The sequence below is a fragment of the Anguilla anguilla genome, chromosome 1 (assembly GCF_013347855.1).
Source record: "Anguilla anguilla isolate fAngAng1 chromosome 1, fAngAng1.pri, whole genome shotgun sequence".
NCBI classification, from domain to species: domain Eukaryota; kingdom Metazoa; phylum Chordata; class Actinopteri; order Anguilliformes; family Anguillidae; genus Anguilla; species Anguilla anguilla.
This window is the reverse complement of record NC_049201.1, coordinates 59,957,835-59,979,418: the sequence shown is the minus strand read 5'-3', so window position 1 is coordinate 59,979,418 and position 21,584 is coordinate 59,957,835. Positions and strand designations below refer to the sequence as shown.

At 38.9% G+C, this 21,584-nt stretch overlaps 1 protein-coding gene across 2 annotated transcripts; it reads left to right on the top strand.

Moving 5' to 3' along the window:
• The first annotated feature begins 1,747 nt into the window (after nt 1-1,747).
• LOC118220257 (carboxypeptidase Q-like) lies at nt 1,748-21,351 on the top strand. 2 transcript variants are annotated; one of them, XM_035404048.1, is made up of 9 exons: nt 1,748-1,862; nt 2,327-2,370; nt 2,726-3,170; nt 4,051-4,258; nt 4,719-4,926; nt 15,003-15,114; nt 17,770-17,861; nt 18,432-18,633; nt 20,812-21,351. In XM_035404048.1, exons 3-9 carry the CDS (start codon nt 2,753-2,755, stop codon nt 20,970-20,972), a joined length of 1,401 nt encoding a protein of 466 aa, XP_035259939.1. In that variant the 5' UTR covers nt 1,748-1,862; nt 2,327-2,370; nt 2,726-2,752; the 3' UTR covers nt 20,973-21,351. The 2 variants fall into 2 exon arrangements, with proteins under 2 accessions (XP_035259939.1, XP_035259947.1); XM_035404056.1 differs by having other exon boundaries at nt 1,758-1,862; nt 2,327-2,337.
• The last annotated feature ends 233 nt before the right edge of the window (nt 21,352-21,584 follow it).

Below are 21,584 nucleotides of genomic sequence, written 5' to 3'. Positions count from 1 at the left end.
CTATGCAAGCAGTGTTATGTTGGTAAGTATAAGCTGCAATGTGCAGTGTATTAGGATAGCTTGGTTTTCGCTTATGGTGTTACTGCACTTTGTGCATGAAAAGAAAACTTGCACACCACTCCACAGCCATGAACTTTGTTTGATTAAACATTTGTCCTGGTTGCAAAAGACAGTATGGACCCACACTGCTATTTTGCCCTTTCAGAGGACAGGCAGGGTCCTTGAACTGAATAGCTTCAGTAAATGTCCTGCTAAATGAATAATGTGAAACATACATCTTTCAAAGGGCACTTGCCAAAGGAATAAATAATCAGACATTATTTTAAACATATATCAAATGTATGTTTGTTTTGCCTTATAAATATTAAATTAAACCATAGTATACCAAGTGGAGTCAACCACATGTTTTTCTTCATTTTGTGTGCTAACTTAATCTGTTGTTTACAGGAGTTAGACAAAATAATGGAAACGCCTAGAAATATATGAACGTCAAATAATTAATGAGGAGTTGAGCCCCCCTTTGCCTTGGGATAACTTTAGTCTTTCTTGGAATACTGTCCTACAATTTCTGAACTGTATTTAGAGGTAAATATGGCCATTCTTCAAGAAGGAAAACCTTGAGTTCTTGGCGAGGTGAAGGAGGTGGAAGTCTACTCCTCATTGTGATCCAGAGCTTCACATAAAGGTTCAATGATGTTTACATCTGGTTATTGTGACGGTCTTGGCATTTGACTTAATTTTTCATCACTCTTCCCCCTCACGGGTTTCAGGCAAAAACAACAAACTAAGGCAACAGACTAAAATAACAAAGACAAAAGAAAGCAAAACTGAGTGGCAACTTTTCAGTAAATAAAATCTTGGTGTGTGCTCCCGGTCTCTGCCCCAAACTGTGGAGAGGAACACACCTTTAAGCACCTGGGCTGATTAGTTAATGCAACCCAGGTGCGTGTACACTCTCCACCAACCGGCCAAGACCAATCTGGTTCACCGCCGAACTGAATGCCACACAGAGTAAAAGACAACTCATCAGACCTTAGTACTTTTTCTCATTGCTCCTAATGGAAGAATATGAATCTTTGTACATCAGCCTTGGACATAAGTGGCCCTGCTATACATACCTGCTCTATGAAGCTCATGACGTACTGTTTTAATGAGACTGGGTCACAGTTGTTGCGTTGTTGATTTATTTCTGTGGTCATTTTTGGGTGTTTAAAAACTATTCTGTTAATTTTACGTTTGTCCCTGTCAGCGTGGTTCAACTTGTGACCATTTTGCTAATGCAGTTTGTTCATGTTTGCCATTTTTTGACACTATTCCCCTTGCCATGAGTTAATAACAAACATGCACTCACAGACAAATAACTACACAAATCCCCATGCTGACAGTATAGAATATGGAGGTTATTTCGTGGACAATCATATTGTTCACGTAAATCACTTCATGTAACAAGGAAAAGGTTTCAGTGAAAGTTATTTTAACTGTGCTGTTGTTATATACATCCTACCATGACACTTCCAAAACGCATATAGACTGAAGAGAAGTATAACAAGCAGTTATTATAAAAACACAACTATTTCACTTTTTTTACTTTTTAATATTTACTTTTGAATTTCATGACTAAATGCTCTAACCTGGAACTTGTTTGTGAACACAAACCAATCACTTGGAAATTGGTGGAGTTTGATTAAGAGAGAGCTTGCGTGAGTATAGACAAAGGTCAGGCATTCTGTGTTGACAGAGAAGCTTATCAGGAAGGAGTATTGATAGTTCAGCCAAGCAGTCAGAATGACCCAATTCAATGAGTTGAGCAGTCCAGCGAGATCGAGGGACTATTTGGAAGTAAGACACCACAACATCACCTGGTATGTGTTACTGGAACTGGCAATCACCCACTGCTGAGAAGCACAGCTGTGGATGATTTGTGATGTGTCCATTCTCATCATTTTCCTTTGCATGTTTGTAAAGGCGATGATTTTTAAATGCGCATTGTGTGATTACATTCATTTTTTTCTATCAATCCATAAAGCAGGGATTTGTCCATTTTGTGTGACTACTTCACTAGGTTCTGCAGTCTGAATGTGCAGATGTCATTATAAGTGGTCATTTCTGTTAGAGACATCGGGTGAACTTTGAACATGCTAGATAGAAAGTTGACAGTGTATCGTCCCCATGGGATGCCTGTTTTATGCAGCCCATAGCTGGTGGTGTTCACTAAGTTATGATAGTTATGAGTGCTCTGCAAGTAAGCACATGGGCTGTGTCTTCTGTATAGAGTGTTTGTGATCCCAAGTTATTGGTGACTTGTGCTCTTTCACCCTCACAACAGAAGCTACAGAGGTACTGGAAGTTTTCTACTCTCATATACTGCAGGTGAGTCTATGTCTTGCCTCTTTACTGTTAAGTGGATTGTGATGACAGACTTCCTATTAGTGTTCTGTGTGACGTTTCATAAACGTTTCACTTCAGAAACAATATATTTCAGCTAAAAGTAAAAAAAAAAAAAATAAAAAAATAAAAAACTTATTTCTGGAGGCATTTAAAAAAATGATAATTCATAAAAGTAGTTCCAGAATGATTATTGCAATGCTATAAGCTCAACATTGCCTTATATTTCATGGTCTATTGATATGCATTGATTATTTCAGTTGCAATTGCTGCTTTACAATGACACAGGTGAGTTGCAGACAGTTGGTGATACTGACCTTCTGTTGCTTGATGCTTGAAGGTCCCATGAGCCACCCGTAAGGGCAAAATGGATGTGCTCAGTCTTCTCTGCCTCTTGATTGGATTTTCCTCAAATAGCTGTGCATCTGACCATGCTGGGGGGAAGTCATGGGAGGCAACAGTGGAAGAAATTAGCGGGTATGCAGAGGTGGCTCAGAAAATAATTGACCTGGCTGTGTATGGTGATGCCAGGAACCGCAGCTATGAGAAGCTGGCCAAATTCACAGATACAGTTGGCCACCGGCTCAGTGGTTCAAGAAATCTTGAGCACGCCATTGAGTACATGTACAATGCCCTTACCAAAGACGGGCTGGACAATGTCCACCTGGAGCCAGTGAAGATCCCACACTGGGTCCGTGGAAAGGAGAGTGCGGTGATTCTAAGGCCACGGAACCACCCGTTAGCCATCCTGGGGCTTGGGAGCAGTGTTGGCACTCCTAGAGAAGGTAAAAATGTGCATAAATGTAAATGTAGGCATCTAGTTGTAGCTGAGAGCCTGGGCAAGCACCATAGATAACTGCATGAACAAGTCATTTTTACTTTGTCATTTAAGACTAGGGCAATAACACTAGACAGATGAAAGTTAAAAAATAAGAGAAATATTGAAGCGAAGTTGCCGTGAGATGTACCACTCTGGAAAGTTAATTTTGTTCCTTTAAAAAAACAGTCTAGAGTGACCAAATTCAAAAGCTGACATAAAAGACACCAAACCATCTTGGTGACTCCCTGAGAAGACTAAATTATTCAGACATATTTTGTCTTTCTGTCCGTATTTAAAAATGTGTTGTTTCTGCACTGTACATAGAGTGGTCCCACAATAGTTGTCAACTACCTGACAAAGTGAATGTGTAAAATATTTGTACAAATTTTCTCAATGTTGATCTTACTTGAAAGGTGAAGTTTGGACTTGTGTGATGTTATGATGAGGACTGGCTAATTTAGGCTCTGATGAGACACCAAAACTTTGGACCACACAGCAAATAATCTTTTAAGAGAACAGTGCGCTTCTAAATAATTCATATCCTTGGTCAAGACGAGCTGAAAAAAGTACACATGATGGGCTATATTGTATTACAAAAATGGGAAAATGAGCATTGTGCCCCCACAGAAAGCTCACCACGTGTATGCATTTAGCAAATTAGACTGGGGTCATTTGATGCATAAAAGAGCCCGATTGTATTTCTGGCCAGTCCACTGAGAATTACCCTTACGGTGGTCAGAGTGGGATGTGGGGTCTTTAATGCCCGCACTCACAAAAACATTTCCACAGATGAATGAGGTTTTTTTGGTTCTGATCAGGTTTGTGATATTCTGGCTCCTCTCCAGGCATTAAGGCAGAGGTTTTGGTGGTTAAGTCATTTGATGAGCTGAAGCAACGGGCCAGTGAAGCAGAGGGGAGGATTGTTGTGTACAACCAGCCCTTCGTCAGCTACGGGGAGACTGTAAAGTACAGGTCCTCTGGAGCAGCAGAGGCAGCCAAAGTTGGAGCTGTTGCTTCCCTCATTCGCTCTGTCACCCCATTCTCCATCAACAGGTCAGGAACACAACGTAATTAGATATTCAGCAATGCAAAGTATATATGTTTGTGATCATCTAAATTTGGCTGTGCAACTGCAATGACCTTACAAACTAGGATGAGTCATTCCAGTACTAACAGTAGCCTAATTGTCTAAAATTAACGTAGATATCCTTGCTAATCTTGCAACATCTGACTTGTCTAATATATATATGATATATATGTATATATATATATATATATATATATATATATATATATATATATATATATACAGCTAGTGAAGTCATTGGGCTGCAAATTAGTTGAGTCAGGTGTGCCAAATTGAGGTTGAAATTAAAACCTACCGGACAAGTAGAGCTCCTGGAACAGGGTTTGGCAGTCCTGTTCTAGAGCTTGTGGCCCTCCTAGACCAGGTTAATATGTTATGTCCTGTCACCCGATCATTTAAATATGTATGTATTTCCTGCCTCTCCAGCCCCCACACTGGGTGGCAAGACTATGAGGAAGGAGTGCCTCAGATCCCCACTGCATGCATCACGGTTGAGGATGCCCAGCTGATGGCCCGGATGGCAGAGAGGGGGCAGAAGATTGTGATCCACCTAACCATGGGTGCTCAGAACCTGCCAGATGCTGATTCCTTCAACACTGTAGCAGAGATTACAGGAAGCAAGTACCCAGAACAGGTATGGGTAATGTGACAATGGTATATGTTCAAGGAGCACATGTAAGCACACTAAACAGTCTAGTAATCACAAAACAGTTCCCTGACACTCATATATTTCAAATTTTATTTGACCTTTATTTGACCAGGTTAGTCCCACTGAGATTAAAACCTCTTTTACAAGAGGGACCTGGCCAAAATGGGCAACATATTAAGTTTTAGACAATACAACATCAAAGCATACAAAAAGAACAAGGAGAAGCAAAATGCACGAAAATGCAGTTGAGTGCAAAAAGCTATCAAATTACAGCTAACGTGCAATTTCCAAAATAATCTGTTTCCAGCCTCTTTACAATAGCTGTAAATTCAGTGAGTTCCCCCTGAAGTTTTACTGCAACTCTTTCTGAAGTCAGTCAGAGGGTACAGAATACATAAAGGCTTTCTTGCCAAACTCAGTGCAAACTTTAGGGACAGCCATAGGAAGAGAGTCTAGATACTGTAACCTACAAGTGCCTTCACATTTTATTGCCATATATCAGGATGAATAGTAGGGACGTTTAAAAATAGCTTTATAAATAAAAACATACCATTGACTAAGTCTTCATATGGACAGAGCAGGCCAATTAAATATAGAATAAAGAGTGCAATGATGACTTTGGGCTCTTCAAGACAGTGACTTGAGGCATCAATGTACAACTCCATTAGTTCATTAACTTTGCAGATGCCCATCTCCCTCTACATTGTTGTATGGACAATGTCATCATGGCAGAACTGGCAGCTGAACCTTATTTGGGAATATACTGTACTTTACCTTCTTATATGTTCTCCAGTATTATAGATTAATCTTTTTGGGTTCAATGGTTACTACATTTTAGAAAAGAGTTGCCAACAATGTTGAATACTTCAAATTCTTCAACAGCAATTTCAGAGGTGTGCTAATTGTTAGCCATTAGGGTCTGTATTGTATTAATGAAGCCTAGGTAGTGACATTGTTTCCACAATTGTGCGTATTCAATTGCTAAGTATGTCAGATATTCAATGGAAGAAAAGTGAAAATTACCCTCTTGTTCCGTCTTGACCTCCTAAAGGTCATTTGAAAAGAGGTAGGCCTATTGGACCACAGGCAACCTGCACTCTAATAATTAAAGTAAGAAAGAATACTTGTGAAAAGTTTCTGCTTTCTTCAGCAATAGTGAAAGGTAATCATTAGAGAACCAGGCTTATAACCCATAATGCACTGATGTTGTACCCTTGAGAAAGATACTTAACCTGAACAGCTCCAGGCTACTGTATATCCAGCTATATAAATGGATAGTACTGTGTGTGCATTGCCCTGGATGAGTTGTTCTGGTAAATGGGGAAATGTAAATTCTTCAATAGTATAGCAGGATGTCAGAATGCTACATATAATGGAGTAGGTTACACCCACAATGGCCTTCTAGGATATACAGGCAGACATCAGTACAGCAGTTTTGCTGTAGCATTAGGGCTTGTTACATAGTGATAGTACAGTTTGTTATGTTGGTTCTGGTCGCTGCAAAGGTATGTAATTGTGGAGTATGTAGGTGCAGATAATGGTGTATGTAGTAGTAGTGTAGGATATGTACTTATTGGTAGAGATGTAGGTAATTATTAGTGGGGTAGTATATACTGTATAATGTTGGTGACAATGTCAAATGACAGGGCTGCCTGTCCATGATGTATTTCAATATATGGCAGGGAAGCACTAACAGTCAAATAATTATGAAATATGCCAACTAGTATACTAAACAATCTATAATGCACACAGTTCTACATCATATTTGAGCTTTCATGGGATTACTGTATTATTGAAGAACATTTTGAAGACTTAAAAAGGAACGAGGGTTATGAGGAGGTCATCACAGCCACGCACCTTCAGTAAATGCCTCTGGGCATTATTTGATAGCAAGCCATGGTGTGAGGCCAAGGATCAAAGGAAGACACTGTGGTAGCATGTATGGTGCAAAATCTGTTGTTGCTTAGCTTTATCACATACTGATTTTTGGTAGCTTGAGCAGCTGATTGGTTCTCTGAGTAAAGTCAGAAGAAGGGCGTTGGGGTGGCCAGTCCTCGGGAGAGTCAATTAGGTAGTTGGCTTTGTTGGTCGGCTGTGTGTGGGGGTGCATCATTTGCTGAGTTTGACAGGTTAGAGCAGTGCGGAAAAAGAAGTCATGCACTAGAGCCACCAAATTAGCCACTTATTACAGGGGATTCCTACAGCAAGAGGATTTGCAGGTTACTGCAGATTTGTAGGGGCTGTTTTTCACAAATGCAGAAAAACTTCAGGACGACATTACAGGAAAACATTGCTTTGATCACCCCACCTTACGTTTTTGATAGCTGCAGTTTATATGTAGTTATATTGACATTGTATTCAACACTGTAATTTCTAAGGCCTTGCAAATCTTTGAGGTAACTTGTTGAAAAAAATGTTAAATAAATATACAAATTCAATGTCACAGCTAGGTCAAGGTTATCACAACCTTTGAGCAAGGTCAGACTGGTCGGCTGGATGGTTTTCGGAGTGGCAGACTGGTCTTTTACCAGAAGGCTCCTCTTGTGTAAACACTGAAGAAGTCATTAAAGGAAACAAAATATTTACAACAGAAACGCATCAACCAGAATTAACCAGAATGCTCTTTGATTACTGAATTCATCTATTTTTTTTAATTCTGTTTTTACAAACAGTTTATTTGCTTGGAAAATGCATTTCACAGCTAAAAAGAAATAACTGCATTCAAATACACTGGAAGCAGTTGCTCTTAGAAAGCTGCTGTGCTGATCATATTTACACATAGGTCCTCCTTTGTCAATGCAGTTATAAAAAAAAGACATGTAGCCACATTTTGTTAGAATCGTCAGACTGCGGTGGAAATATTTACACCACTGATCTCATGGTGATGTGTACTAAATCAGGAAAATGGATGATTAAATCTTCTTTGTCTTTTTTATTTTCATTTTTTCCATTTCCCCTTTTCATTCTGAGGTCACATGTCAGAAGATGGGTTGACATCACCCTCAGAATTTTTGTGTCAAAGTGAATTTGCGATATAGGAATGTATTTGCTTTACAGACTGGAGTCAATGTTCTGCATGCACAAAGTATTACTTAGGCTATATTCATTTACACAGCTGGGTTAATGTTGCTGAAATATATGGGTTTCACCCAAGCAAGCAAACTGAAAATTGCGATAGGTTCAGCTCACTTAAAAATGTTTGGTAAACCTGCTGCTTTGAACAAATTGAGAAAGAAATGGAAAATATTTCATTTTATAGTACTAACCCAATACAAATCAAACGTTTCTACGATTATGTTTTTTTAAGTTAATATCACTTAAATGGTTTAACCTTTAACTTTAGATTTATTTTTGAATTGATGCAACTTGCGTTTTAGTTGTGTTTAAGTGTGAACAGTCATGTTTACTTGAATTATTTAGCTTATACAACATTTCCGATCTTAAATTCACCTAGTTTATCTATTCAAAAGATGTGAGTTGAACTTAATCAAAGGTTAAGATGTTTAGAAGGAGGATTCATAGATTCTGTTTGTGTGGAAAAAAAATTCTGGAAAACTCTGGCATGAAACTGAATTTCCCAGAAAACATAAATTAATATGTTACCACGTCTGTCAGCATATGTTTGAGACAAAATAGTAACAATCAATAATGCATATTTAGATGATAAACTGAAATGAACATATCATTGAATAAGATTATAATATCAGTTGTACCAACCTTTCAAATCTTCACACCAAGGCAATGTCCTAAAGTTGAACTAGTTATTCATGGAATGAATATAAAATGCAATAATTAGTCTTACTGTGTCATTTTACCAAAGACTTGTTCACCCTTAATAATAAAAACTCCTGAAAAAGCAAGGATAGGAACTATCTACATGTGAGTTTGAGCACAGCTTTTGTTCTAAATACATTTCCTGTACTGTACGTACGAATGGATTGCAAAGGGAAGTGACATTGAACATGGTTGATTACTTTTGGTATTTATATGCCAGTTATTTTTAAATGGTGATATTATAAATAAATAATATAAACACTTTCTGTGAAGGATTCTTCATAATAGCTGTATAACTCCTGTATGACCGATACATTGTACCTTCATAACCCCTGAATCGAAGCTCACAAATTCTTATGTCAATAGCTGCAATTAGGTGTGCTATGTCACTACTGATGTAGCAAGTGATATTAGAACTGAGTATATGCCGGTTTGTGGTTATTGACATAAACATTTATGAATGTTTATGTAGTGTTTATGAATGCTATGCAGTGCTCACAAAGGAGCATTCATAGAAAGTATGTCCTAAAATTCCCATACTAAACTGTAGCTGCTGTTTATATTTTGGTTTCATATTTTTAAAGAAGGTCCCTAATGTTCTCAACAAAAGGTATACATTTACAAGTGCATCCTATGCGTTGCACACAGTGTTGTCATCACCGTGTGTGTACACAGCTTTATTGGCTTTACTCGAGCGTTGGAGCAGTCCGTTTAGATGAGGGTTGAATTGTACCACAATTTATTTGAGAAATTTTATTTTTCTTGTTTCAGGCCGGCAGTCGTAGCATCATGTAACAGAATGGCCGTTTCCTCTCTTAAACGCTTCCTGCGAGTAAGCGGGACTGTGCTGTGATGTAATACGGACGGGCATCTGCCCGCTCCTGCCCTCTGACAGAATACAGCAGACTACAATGGCAAGAAATAGAGGCTTTGCGTCACCATACAGTTATGTGCCAATATGTGTGTGTGGGATGTCCTCAGGTTGTCAGATATTTCTGCCCGCACGGAGACACATTTCCATATGTGTGATAACACTTTCTCCCACACAAGCATGCACACAGTGCGTAAGCACACACGAAATATCACACGCAGTGAACACAGAGGCATGCTCAGATGCAAGCAGTACATTTATATTTTTACTCAGCGGTTGGTGGCCTCTCAAGGTTGGTTTGTGTATTTTGGCACACATGAATTTGTATGACATGTTTTTCCTCGGTTGAGTTGTGTGAGATTAGGGCCAGCCTCTTAATGATGAATTGGTAGATTCAAAGAATTCCCATATAAGGATTTCAGCTGTTTTATTGCAAGTATGTATGTTTATGTATAGTTGCCATGGTGTGGTTGGTTAAGGTTTGCTTCATTTTTGTTTTGGTATGTCATGAAAAGGCAATGAAGGCAATCCTTGTTTGCTGGCATAGCTCAAAACTCTGAGAGTTGTGTAGTACATAGTATTTAAAATGTATGCATATTTCTGACACAGTTGTCTGTGCCAGTTAACTGGCAATTGATTAGTTCAGTTATCAGTCATCTATTACAGGGTTGTCCCTATGGAGTATGTAGTAGGATATTGGATTGTATAACCTTCAAACAAAACCCACAGACTTCTAGTTGTTTTCACTGACCTGACAGATACCACACTCAAGACTACTCCTCACTGATCTGCCTATCGCCTCCCCTCTGTATTTGTCTACGTCCATTGGTGGAGTTCAGGCAGTGTTTTGCCTAGTGTATTTTGTGGGCACAATACAATCCAAAGTCTTTCTAAGATTGTTAATTTAATAATTCCCCATTTGTTACATTGTGTGTCCATTTCATTGTCATGTAGCTCATAATACTACAGGAGTGGTCCATGGGTACTGAATTTTCCACTCTAATAGGCTAAATAATACAAAATCGGGAGTGACATACCAGAAGGTATCAATGGGAATGTCGAATTTTGTGACAGTGAATGTAGTGTGGAAGACACCATCGACTGTAATGAGCAGTCATACTAATCCTCTGAAATTATATCCTGAAAGTGAACCTTACAGAATGCACATCATACTTTTTGGCAGTTTTATTTCTCTTTTGGACTATTTTGTATCCCCTATTGGGCAATGATCGAGCATCACCTCTGGCACTCACAGAAGAAGCATTGTAGTAATGTGGGTTCTCTGACTCTGTGAGCCAGTTACTGTTTTCCCCATTACGAGCCATGCCGCATGTTACAAAGAAGCAATCACTGATTAGAGGAAAGGTGCATCTGTCACTGATGACAACCAATTTGCACCTGGCAAGTAGCTAGTTGAAGAAAATGCAGCAATAACTCTAAGAACCCTGTCCAACATAAGCTCACTGTACCCCAGTGGGATGAAGCCAGCTGTGTGCCACAAAATCCAATGGCATAGCCCATATTCATACGAGTGCTATCTAGGCAATGAGTGCCTTTACTGACCAAGCTATTCAGGCCCGTGTCTTTTATTCCACTTTTTTCTTAAAATAAAACGCTTTATTAATTCATCTTTTATGAAATTTTCTTGCATTCTTTCTAATTAGAAATCATTGCTCTCAGTTGAGATAATGAATATCATTACATTACATTACAGGCATTTAGCAGACGCTCTTATCCAGAGCGACTTACACAACTTTTACATAGCATTTTACATTTTGTCCATTTATACAGCTGGATATATACTGAAGCAATGCAGGTTAAGTACCTTGCTCAAGGGTACAAAGGCGTGTCCTTACCCGGGAATCGAACCTGCGACCTTTCGGTTACAAGCCCAGTTCCCTACCCACTGTGCTACACTCCGTCCTATCATAAGTTGTATATAATGAAACTCAGATGGAGCACCATTGAATGCAAAAAGTACATACTGTACCGATAAAATTAACCAGAGCCTATCTCAGCCTTTAATTTCTAATTTCTGTACCGCTTCTCACAATTTTAGATGTGCTCAGAAAGAACCTTTGGAACACATAAATGAGAAGCACAAGACCATATGAATCAGCTACTTTAGTCATCTGTGGCACAGTCATCTCTGATTTTCATGGGACAGGAAACAGGACTAAAACAGGAGCCCAGACCCATGACCTCATTTCCTGCGTGTGCGCATACGTGCATGTGCGTGTGTGTGTGTGTGTGTGTGTGTGTGTGTGAAGACATCACTAGGTTAACCCCTGCTATCATATTAAGCAAATGGCAAGACCTCTCATTCTCATTAGTGTTACTATTTTTTATGATTAGCATTATTATTTTGCTGCACTTATTTTAGACATATTAAAGAGCACTACGGATGACAGAATAACAACTGTGAACATTCAAGAGTGGCACAGTACAGTTCCTTTTCCTAGTGATGCACAATGCTCTTTCCATTGTGAGCATCAATGTTTTTAAAAATACACCATCAGCGATACAAGATTTTGAGACCAGATATATGATGCCTTTTGATTTCTTTCTTTGCTTTCTGTGGATATTATTTTTTTTATTGGTATTGCACTCATATAATAAGAACTTTTTTTCCTCCTCCTTTTCCAGTGTTTCGCTATCTTGCTCATAGTATTAAGGATCTTTTGAATCGCATAATTCTGTCAGACCGAATTGTCTGTGACATTAATCAGACACAGATAATAAGCCAGGCTTAAAAACCATGTCAGTAACAGAGCCAGTGGAAGCGTGGGTTTGAATGGTTGAAAACACAGCAGTCTACTCTGGGGACATTTCTGAACACAACAGGTTTATCTACTCGGACAGCATTTAGCTGTTTTTGTTGAGCTGCCAGTTCTCCACATCACTGAATCCTACATGAGAGATTGAATTCCTTTACGCTTTGCTCTTGAGCATTTGTTTATATTGAGGGTCGCTCCACATGAAAGGGCCCTGCTGCTACGAGGCAGTCAGCCTGCCAAATGAACCAAGCTATTTTCCACCACTTTTATCTGAAGGTACAGCAGGCACAGTCTACAGTCTGTGTTGGTGAACAAGGGAAGATTTATATCAGGCCTTTTTGGTTTTATTCTTAAATGTAGAAAATTTGTGTCCGGTATATGTGGGCCTCAAAGGGTATGTCCTGTGGTGTAGCTTGTAGCGGTCCATCCACTTGCTCATCGGGAGCTGGAATATTGGCGGTTCAAATCTGGCCACGTGGCCTTTGTTGCACATCCCTCCCTCTCTCTCACTCCCCCCTTCTTCCTGTTTCTCTAGGCTGTCCTATATAATAACACTGATTTATTTTTTAACATACACTTTGGTAGTATTATAATTTAAATGTATGCTAAGGCTAATGCTAGCAGGAAAACATACCAACATTTGTAGTTCCTGCTTTTATTGAGCTCTATCACATCAAAACAATTGGGAATCAGGAACAGGAATAAAGTGTAGAATTAGCTATTCTATTTTAAGTCCTAATATAACCATACACTCATTGGGTTTCAAAGGAGGCAATGAATATGAGAATATGAAAAGTGCCAACTATCAGCTTTAATTAAAGGGTTTACATCCATATTTACGTCCATATCCAGGGATCCATGTATGAATTATAACCCTTTTATACCCCATTTTAGCAGAACAAAAGTAATTGGCCCAATTCAACATCATCTTAAATGGAATTGTCATATTTAGTACTTGGTTCAAATCCTTTGCATCCAATGTTTTTCCCACACAAAAAATTCAGCCTCCAGAGGTATTTGATGTTTGAAATTAGCACAATTAGCTAACTAGCTAATTTATTATTTGAAAGCCCAGTTTCAAAATTACATTAGCCTATGTCAAAAACTACGTCACTTTATCAAGAACTGGTGCTGGTTGCTTCATGGAGGAGGCAATCAGTGACCTTTTAAATGTTCTATTTTTATTGCAGGTTGTCTTCCACATTTACTTTTAGATTAATTCAAACTGCTGGATCTTTAAAGGAACAATTCCTGTGTCACTTTATTGTAAGGGAAAAGCATTCTTATAATTATCCCATAAAAATGACCAGCAGCCATTCTGGCAGTAAAGTATATTTAAATGTAATTTTTCAAATAAATTTTTGAAAGCTAACATAACTGGCTGCACAACTTGTTTTTCTTTTTGCAAATTTGAGGACACTGCAAAAATATGCCAGCTTATGCATGTTTTAGGCTCTAAAAAGTGAGGCTTCTAGAGAAGTAGGAGAGACGTGCAGTCTTGCGGCGGTGGGGTTGTGCTGCCACAGCATGTGAAAAAACACCTTGTACAGCAAACAGTCCTGACCGGGAGGGCACTCACTTCAAGAGAAAGGAGAGGTGGGGGCAGGGTGGAGACAAGCTCTGGACATGGACACAATGTTCCTCACAGTTAGGTGAGAGTACAGAGGATCACAGCTGAGTGTGTCACTGTAGGACGACCCATGTCCCCACGAGGTTGCTGTGTTTTAGAAAGATGAGGCCCATGTGCAACTTCTGAAAAGTGTACCTTAGTTAATAGCTTTAAGCGATAAAAAAAATTTCTCATGTGGGAAAAGCAGGGGGCGGCATATTTCTGGCCCCCATGCAGAAGGTCTGAACTGCACTAGCAAAATCATCATTTCCGTCAGGACATATCACGTATTTAAAGATTTTAATGAATATGCAAAACAGTTATTTAGGTTTGGTGCTGAATTGATCTGCAAAAAGTGCTTGTGCACGCAGCAGCATGCACTAGCCTATCAAGAGAACACAATACGCTTCCCCTACTAATCAGGAGATACAGTATACCAAGACCCGCCTAGTACACAGAAGCAGATCAAAGCAACAGGTGGAAGCCAGGGTGGTGGAGGGTAAGCAGCAACTCTTAGAGTGAAGGCAATTGTTTGAGCAGCAGAGCATACAATGAGCAGCACAGGCAGTAGGCAGCATAGGAGAGGTCTGACTCTTGGTTTAAAAAGGGTGCTCCATTAGTGATGTGTGTATTTGATTGGTTGCTAAGGATAACCAATGGTCGGCTGCAGCAAGAGTTTCCTCACCGAACTTGCTCTGCGCATTTCATGCGTGTCACTCATTTCTAATTTCTAATTAAATCTAGAGCTTATTTGAAGATTGATTTACAGGAGATATTTGAACATAACCAATGTAAAAGTGTTTTGTTTGAATCATTTCAATTTAGAACATGGTTGTCAGCCTTTAAGGCCTGCAACATGGACAGCTAGAAAGGATATTATCTGGTCAGCAAATAGATAAAAAGTAATTGATGTAACCACGTGGAAGGTAATGATTTTTCTTTTGGTAAAAAATGATTTTTTTCTGTAGGTAAAAGGTGGATAATTGTGGTACTGAGTATGATCTCACCAGTGCTCTCAACCACTGCTCAGGTGGTTCTGATCAGTGGACACCTGGACAGCTGGGACGTGGGTCAAGGAGCCATGGATGATGGAGGAGGTGTTGCAATCTCCTGGGAAGCACTATCTCTGCTGAAGGATCTGGGTGAGTGAAATCGGCATGTCATTAGAATGCAACAGACAGGAACTCCTGTGTTTATTTTTTAGCCCACAGGACTGCCATGGACTAGTTCAATGGCATACTGATTGCTTGGACCTTTGATCCTTTTCGTATGTAACTTGTCCAACTCACGACAGAAAAAAAAACACTTGTAGATTTGGAGCTGTGAATTCATAATTCTGTTTTTTCCCCCCACATCTAAATACTGTATTTTTATTGTTTCATGAATGGATGTATGGTCCCTATATTTTCAAGAATCATTCTGTTTCTGTAATACCATTTGTAGATTTGGAGTGGCTAGTTTGAAACATGCAGCCAGCCAACTGCATTTTTTTGTATAGGCCAAAGATACAGTAACATTCAAAAAACCAGTGAAGATACTGATCACTACTGGTTTGAGTATTGTTTTTATTTATTTTATTTATTTTTCTAAATTTAATTGTAACATCATTTTCAAATTTATAAACCTTTCAGTCTTTGGATGACCTCTATTTCCAATGTGTTCATATCTCTCCTTATACTTTGGTATACTGTAGTACAGATTATTCTTTATATTGTAGTCCAGAAAGTTTCTAAGGAATCTGCAAGGTGAACTGAAAACAGATTTTGATGTGGTGCCTTTAATTTAATTTAATTATAATTTTTTTTGTTATTCTATTTGTGACTGTAGTGCTTTTTTTGCTGTTTATTTTTTTTACCATATTTCAGAGGGTCATTCATATTGTCATGCACTGCTCCAGTACACAAACCTCCAGCTTATATTCTTGAAGCTAATTGGAGCCGTACTGTTGCACTGGACTTAATCAAGTGTTTCCTTTCCCCAATGAAGTTGGGGAAAATAGGAAGCATGTGACAACCGACTGGAGACAGTTTTGTTTTCAGGGTGAAATTGTCTGACTATTTATGCAGTACTGGCAGCCTCCTGTCTGGTGATCCCTTAATTTCCCTGCCCTATCTGTTTATTTTTCTCTCTCGAGCCAAGGATTTGGATAAATGTGGAAGATTGATGTGGGTTGATGCATGAACAGGGCTGATGTGGTTCGATGAGCTGTACATTTCCTATTCATTCCTGTTCAGTCAACTCAGGTTGACTTTGATCTGAATGGCAGAGAAAACAACTCTTGAGCCAGACTTCAGAGTACACAAAAAGTTTAGGGTAGGTGCCAGACTGAGAAATAAAAGTTCCTAAAACATTATTTTACCAGTAAGTAACAAAAATAAGGAAGTTTACGGGAAGTGTATGGTTTTTCATCTCATAGTGCCTTGCGCAATAGGAGCTAGAAGCATTGTAAATAAGGACAGAAGCACTGTCCTTTAGCCCCATTAACTCATAATATGAATGTTAAACCCCTGACCCCTCTACACACACACATGCACACACACACACACACAGACTGGGAATGACAAGTTTGTTATATTTGAAAGTGGAAAATTTGAGATACATATGTGTCAGACACTGTCATTAATTGAAAGGATTCCATTCCTAGATTCCCTGAAGGATGACAGGGAAACAGGCACATTTGTTCTTGTTTTTGTCCCTTTATCTGTGAGAAGCATGTTGCCCACATTATTGTAGACTTGAAACAGAAGCCTTGGGGCTGATATCTGAACAAAAGCGACATCCTTTCTGTGGGAGAGTGGGAGGACGGGTTTGTGTGGGAGGTGTACGCTGTGATGCTTCTCTCGGTAAGAGCTAGGGTTCCGTGACAGGCACATTTTTTCTTCTGCCTTATCCATTAAACATTGAAAGAAGTGTAATGTGTGCTGAGATATTCAGCCTAAGACCACTTTGGTAAATTATTCAGTCATCATTTAAATGGATACATTTAAAATGTTAGTCAATTCAGTTGTGCTCTATAAGTCATCTGCCTATAAAATAAATACATTATTAGTGAGCAAAATCTAGTATAGTGAGCCATCTATGTTTTCATTTCTGCTGTCATGTGCCATGTGAGTTTACTGTGTTAAAAAGACACCCACCACTCTCATGTTGTGCTTTTTTGATTAAATTTCTGAAGATCCTGTGGTCTCTGAAGATACTGTGATCACAGTGACCAGGACCCAGAATATTCCATAATCCTTATTGCAAAGGGGTTTTCTCCCAGGATCTGTCCAAATTTCCCATCTGGCTCTTTAAATCCACCCGTCTAATTATAGCCTAATCCAGTTTACTTGACTGAGTAAAGCCCTCCCTCTCCACCCCTTCTGAAGTATTATCAAACTTTCCTCAAAGGCCCCTCAACTCCACCATCTCTTGTCGCCTTGCCAACTCATCCCAAAGACATCCATCTTTGCAGTCTCAGTCTGTTCTCTGCTCTGGCCCCCTAGAGGTATATCTGTAGACTGTTTTGAATAAAAGCATCTGCTAATTGTTATGTGTAAAATTTAATGTAAAGTGTGCTGAGCATTCTGCTGCAATATATATATATATAGAGTACTCCTCGTACTAACCATTAAAAGGAATTCTCTGAAATCTCATATTCTATGACTGTATCATCAGAAAAGCTGGTTTAAACTTTGGAAATATCAGTCTGAGAGTATGAAGATTACTTGAAAAACACAATAGAGAAATAAAATGTATATTGCTGATTCATGATGATTCAGATATTGCTCGCCCACATGTACTTGACTGTTCCCTAGGGCTTCGTCCAAAGAGGACTGTGCGGGCAGTGCTATGGTCTGCGGAGGAGCCAGGGGGTGTGGGAGCACTCCAGTACTACCAGCGTCACAAGGCAGGCTAACCTCTCCATATGTCACAGAGTACTAACGGGGCTGCTCACATTTAGCCATTTGAAAGCCTCATTCCAATGAAGCATACTCTATACATGTCATGTTGTGTATTTAGGGTATTAAGTGGCAATGCAGAAGTCTCTTGTGTGCAGATGTCCACGCACTGGACATGCAGTGAGCTCCATAATGTTTGGGACAAAGACACATTTTTTTATTGATTTGGTTATGTACCATTTATAATTCACATGTGGTTAAAGTGCTTTTATTTATGAGTAAATTATACACTTTGATTTCATGAAAATGCTATTTGTCCCTAACATTATGTTGCCCTAAAATGGGGGGACTGTGTATAAAAAGTGATGTCATTTCTACATGGTGAAACCAAAATTTATTAAATTACTCTTTAACATAAGCGGAGAATCTGCATTTTAACCACTAGTGAATTGTTTGATTACAAATTAATAAATGTGGAGTACAGATCGAAATCAAGAAAAATATGTCTTTGCCCCAAACATCATGGAGCTCACTGTATGTCTGCCACACTGCTAACCTCCTGGTCCCCCCACTTGCAGGAAAACATCTCCAACATTAACCTGGTGATGGAGTCAGACCTGGGAACCTTCAGACCTCGGGGGATACAGTTCTCGGGAACGGCACAGGCCCAGAAAATTATGGGAGAGGTGATGAAGCTGCTGAAGCCCATAAATGCCACGAAGCTGGAGGGTTCTGCGGAAGGCACAGATATCCAGATGTGGATGGATGGAGGGGTGCCAGGTGAGTCTCTGAATCTGTTAAAAAAGTGCTTTGTTAACATCATCTTTTACATGGAAAGGAGTTCCTCTGCCTTCTCACTATATAAATTGCTTCTTTTTGTTTCCTTCTATAATAATCTTTGCCATAGCTCTGACTAAGGCTTCCTCTCAGGATGTCATTGTACCATGTCATGGGTTTCATTAATGTTCCATCTGTCCAGTTTAAGTGGAGGACTTTGAGAACTTTTTCCCCTGATCCAATGATTTTCCAGGCTGTCATGAACCACTGAGATGCAAGCTGACACATTAGCAGAAGCTCAGATTGCATCAGTGTTGGTTAGAAGGTGTTTTCTTTGGCAAAAAAAATAAAAACTGTACATACAGTATATTAACTGCAGCAGCAATATATAAATTCCCTTCGTTTTTTTTTAAACACAGTTGAAAAAGTATTTATATATTTTTTATGTGGACACCCTTTATAAGGACAATTTAACTCATACTTCACATATTTTCCATTCATACCACTGAATGCAGTCATTGAAGCAATTAATTCAAGTTAAACATCCTCATCAAGGATACAACAGAAATGCTAAATTAAAACCTGAAATTAAAACCTGATTTGGTTGGATGCCCAGTTCTCTGGCCACCGTATCACACAGCTGTGCATATGATACATTCAGATGTTACACACGGTAGTACATACCAGGGCACAGTCCTTATTATTGCTGGATTGGGTTATTTTGTGACCGTACCACGTACAAAATGACTAATGCGCCTACGCATGGCAAGACTCATGGAAAGTTCCACTGGACAACGAAGCACAGATTGTAAGCATTATAACACATTTTCTGTTCCCTTACATTCTGTTCAGTATTTGCATGTGTAGATTCCCTACATCAGAATGGCTAGCACATGTGCATCTGTGGTATTAAAAGGCTCAGATGACAAAATGAAGTCACCGTGGCAATGCATCAGACAGTGCTGATGCCAAGAGTAGTTTGTTTCTTTTTTTTCCATTGTCTGGTTTCCTGTTCATTCGAGCTATAGTCATGAAAGTCCTTTCTTGTTCTGATGAAACGTCTGAGAAGTGAAACTGCTGATGAGACATGAAAATATGCTTATAAGTAGAAAGAATATCATCGTCCCTGTCTGAATGGACAGATTCCACTAGAATAGGGAAGAGAACAGGCAGTCATCCTGAAATGACGTAATCCTTTGATCGAGTGGAGGCTGAAGGAAATCCATATTTCATACTGTTTCCTCGAATGTTCAGACTATATCCATTTATCATAATAAATTACAACATCATTTATCTTCTTAATAGTTGCCTTGATCAACATCCAAATGTTACATTTAAGATACATTTAAGATATTGTATTCATATCCATTTTTACATCTGAGCATGTTCAGAGCTGTTCAAATGATTAATATTAATTATTAAAAGTGACAAATTGTACATTTGATTAAGTTGGATGAGTAGGTGTTCGAGATGTTCGAGATTTGGGAGCATGGATTTTGATTGTCAAATTTTTGCACCAATGGAAACTTCAGTAAAACGGTTGTCACATGATTGAATACATTATTCAAGTTATGGCCTCTGTTTTATGAGGCATGGACTTAGCAATATCATAATGACACAGAAAGAACAGGTAGCATGGCTATGTCCTTCAACGTACACCTTGGGATGGTACTAAACCAGAACTGCAGAATATATAGGGAGTAAGTTTAATATGTCAGGCATGCAGGATCCACCACCCCGGGCCATTCCTACAGAGGTCAAGGACCAACAATTCAAACAATGCTTTTGTTTTCACCAGAAATATGCTGGTGGAAATTTAAAGACATGCCGTTTTGCTCTGAAAGCAGCAGATAACGCACTGCCCTAACACCAACCAGATGTGCAGCTATATGGTTCCAAACCCATCTGTCCTCTTTTATACTCCAGGGATCCAGAGAAAGACAGTTCACTACATTGTATAGAAATATGTCTGCTAATGGTCATTGTAGAATTCTGACTTATTTCCATTTGCTTGTCCCTGTTCCCTGTATTTCACACAAGATAATTGAATTCGATGAGGTATGGTCTATATATTCAGAAGGAAACATAAAAAGACGAAGTTCATAAATAATACACACACACACACACACACACACATGTATTTACCTCTCTGAATGTTGTGTGTATGTCCGGTCCCTATAGGTGCCAGCTTGCTCAATGACAACAGTAAATACTTCTGGTTCCACCACACTCATGGGGACACCATCACTGTCCAGGACCCGGAGGAGATGAGCCTGTGTTCAGCTGTGTGGGCTGTTGTGTCTTATGTCATTGCTGACTTGGAGGAGATGCTGCCCAGGTAGTGTTGGCCAGACCTGTCTGTCACTGGCTATAGCCCTGAAGTCCAACAGTGACCTCCTGAATGGTCCTGCAGTGCAGAAGTTTTGGGTTCCCTTGATGCTGGGCATTCTCCATTATGATTCTCAGATGGAAAAGTTTTCATGAATGCATGTCAGTAATCTGAGATCAATACACCAAATAAAAAGCTGACATCAATATTCAGTGGTGTTGTTCTTCCTATTCTTCTTCCTATCCTAATAATAATAATAATAATAATAATAATAATAATCATCATCATCATCATCTTTGATAGTGAGAATGGTTTTCTGGCTTTGTCTATGCTGCGTGTTACCTGAACTTGATGCATAAGGAAATTACAACCTTGTCTCATGGAAAAACGTATAACACCTGTGTGGTTTGTGATGATTTAAAGGTCAAACTGAAATTTGTTCAAAATTGATTAAAAACTCCATTAAAAACTATTTGTTAATAACTGATTGAAATTCATTATTAATATTATAAAAACTGTGTTTATTATTACTATACTTATCAGTTGGATCTGAATGTATCTTTTTAGAAATTATTATATACTATTCATTATATATTATATAAAGTTTTGTATGTCTCACTTCTAT

Bases quoted from the DNA above. Each gene is read 5' to 3' on its own strand.
- LOC118220257 (XM_035404048.1), top strand. From the start codon at position 2,753: ATGGATGTGCTCAGTCTTCTCTGCCTCTTGATTGGATTTTCCTCAAAT. The intron at 4,927-15,002 runs GTATGGGTAATG...ACCACTGCTCAG, and splicing joins GAAGCAAGTACCCAGAACAG to GTGGTTCTGATCAGTGGACA. The intron at 15,115-17,769 runs GTGAGTGAAATC...ACTGTTCCCTAG, and splicing joins ATCTCTGCTGAAGGATCTGG to GGCTTCGTCCAAAGAGGACT.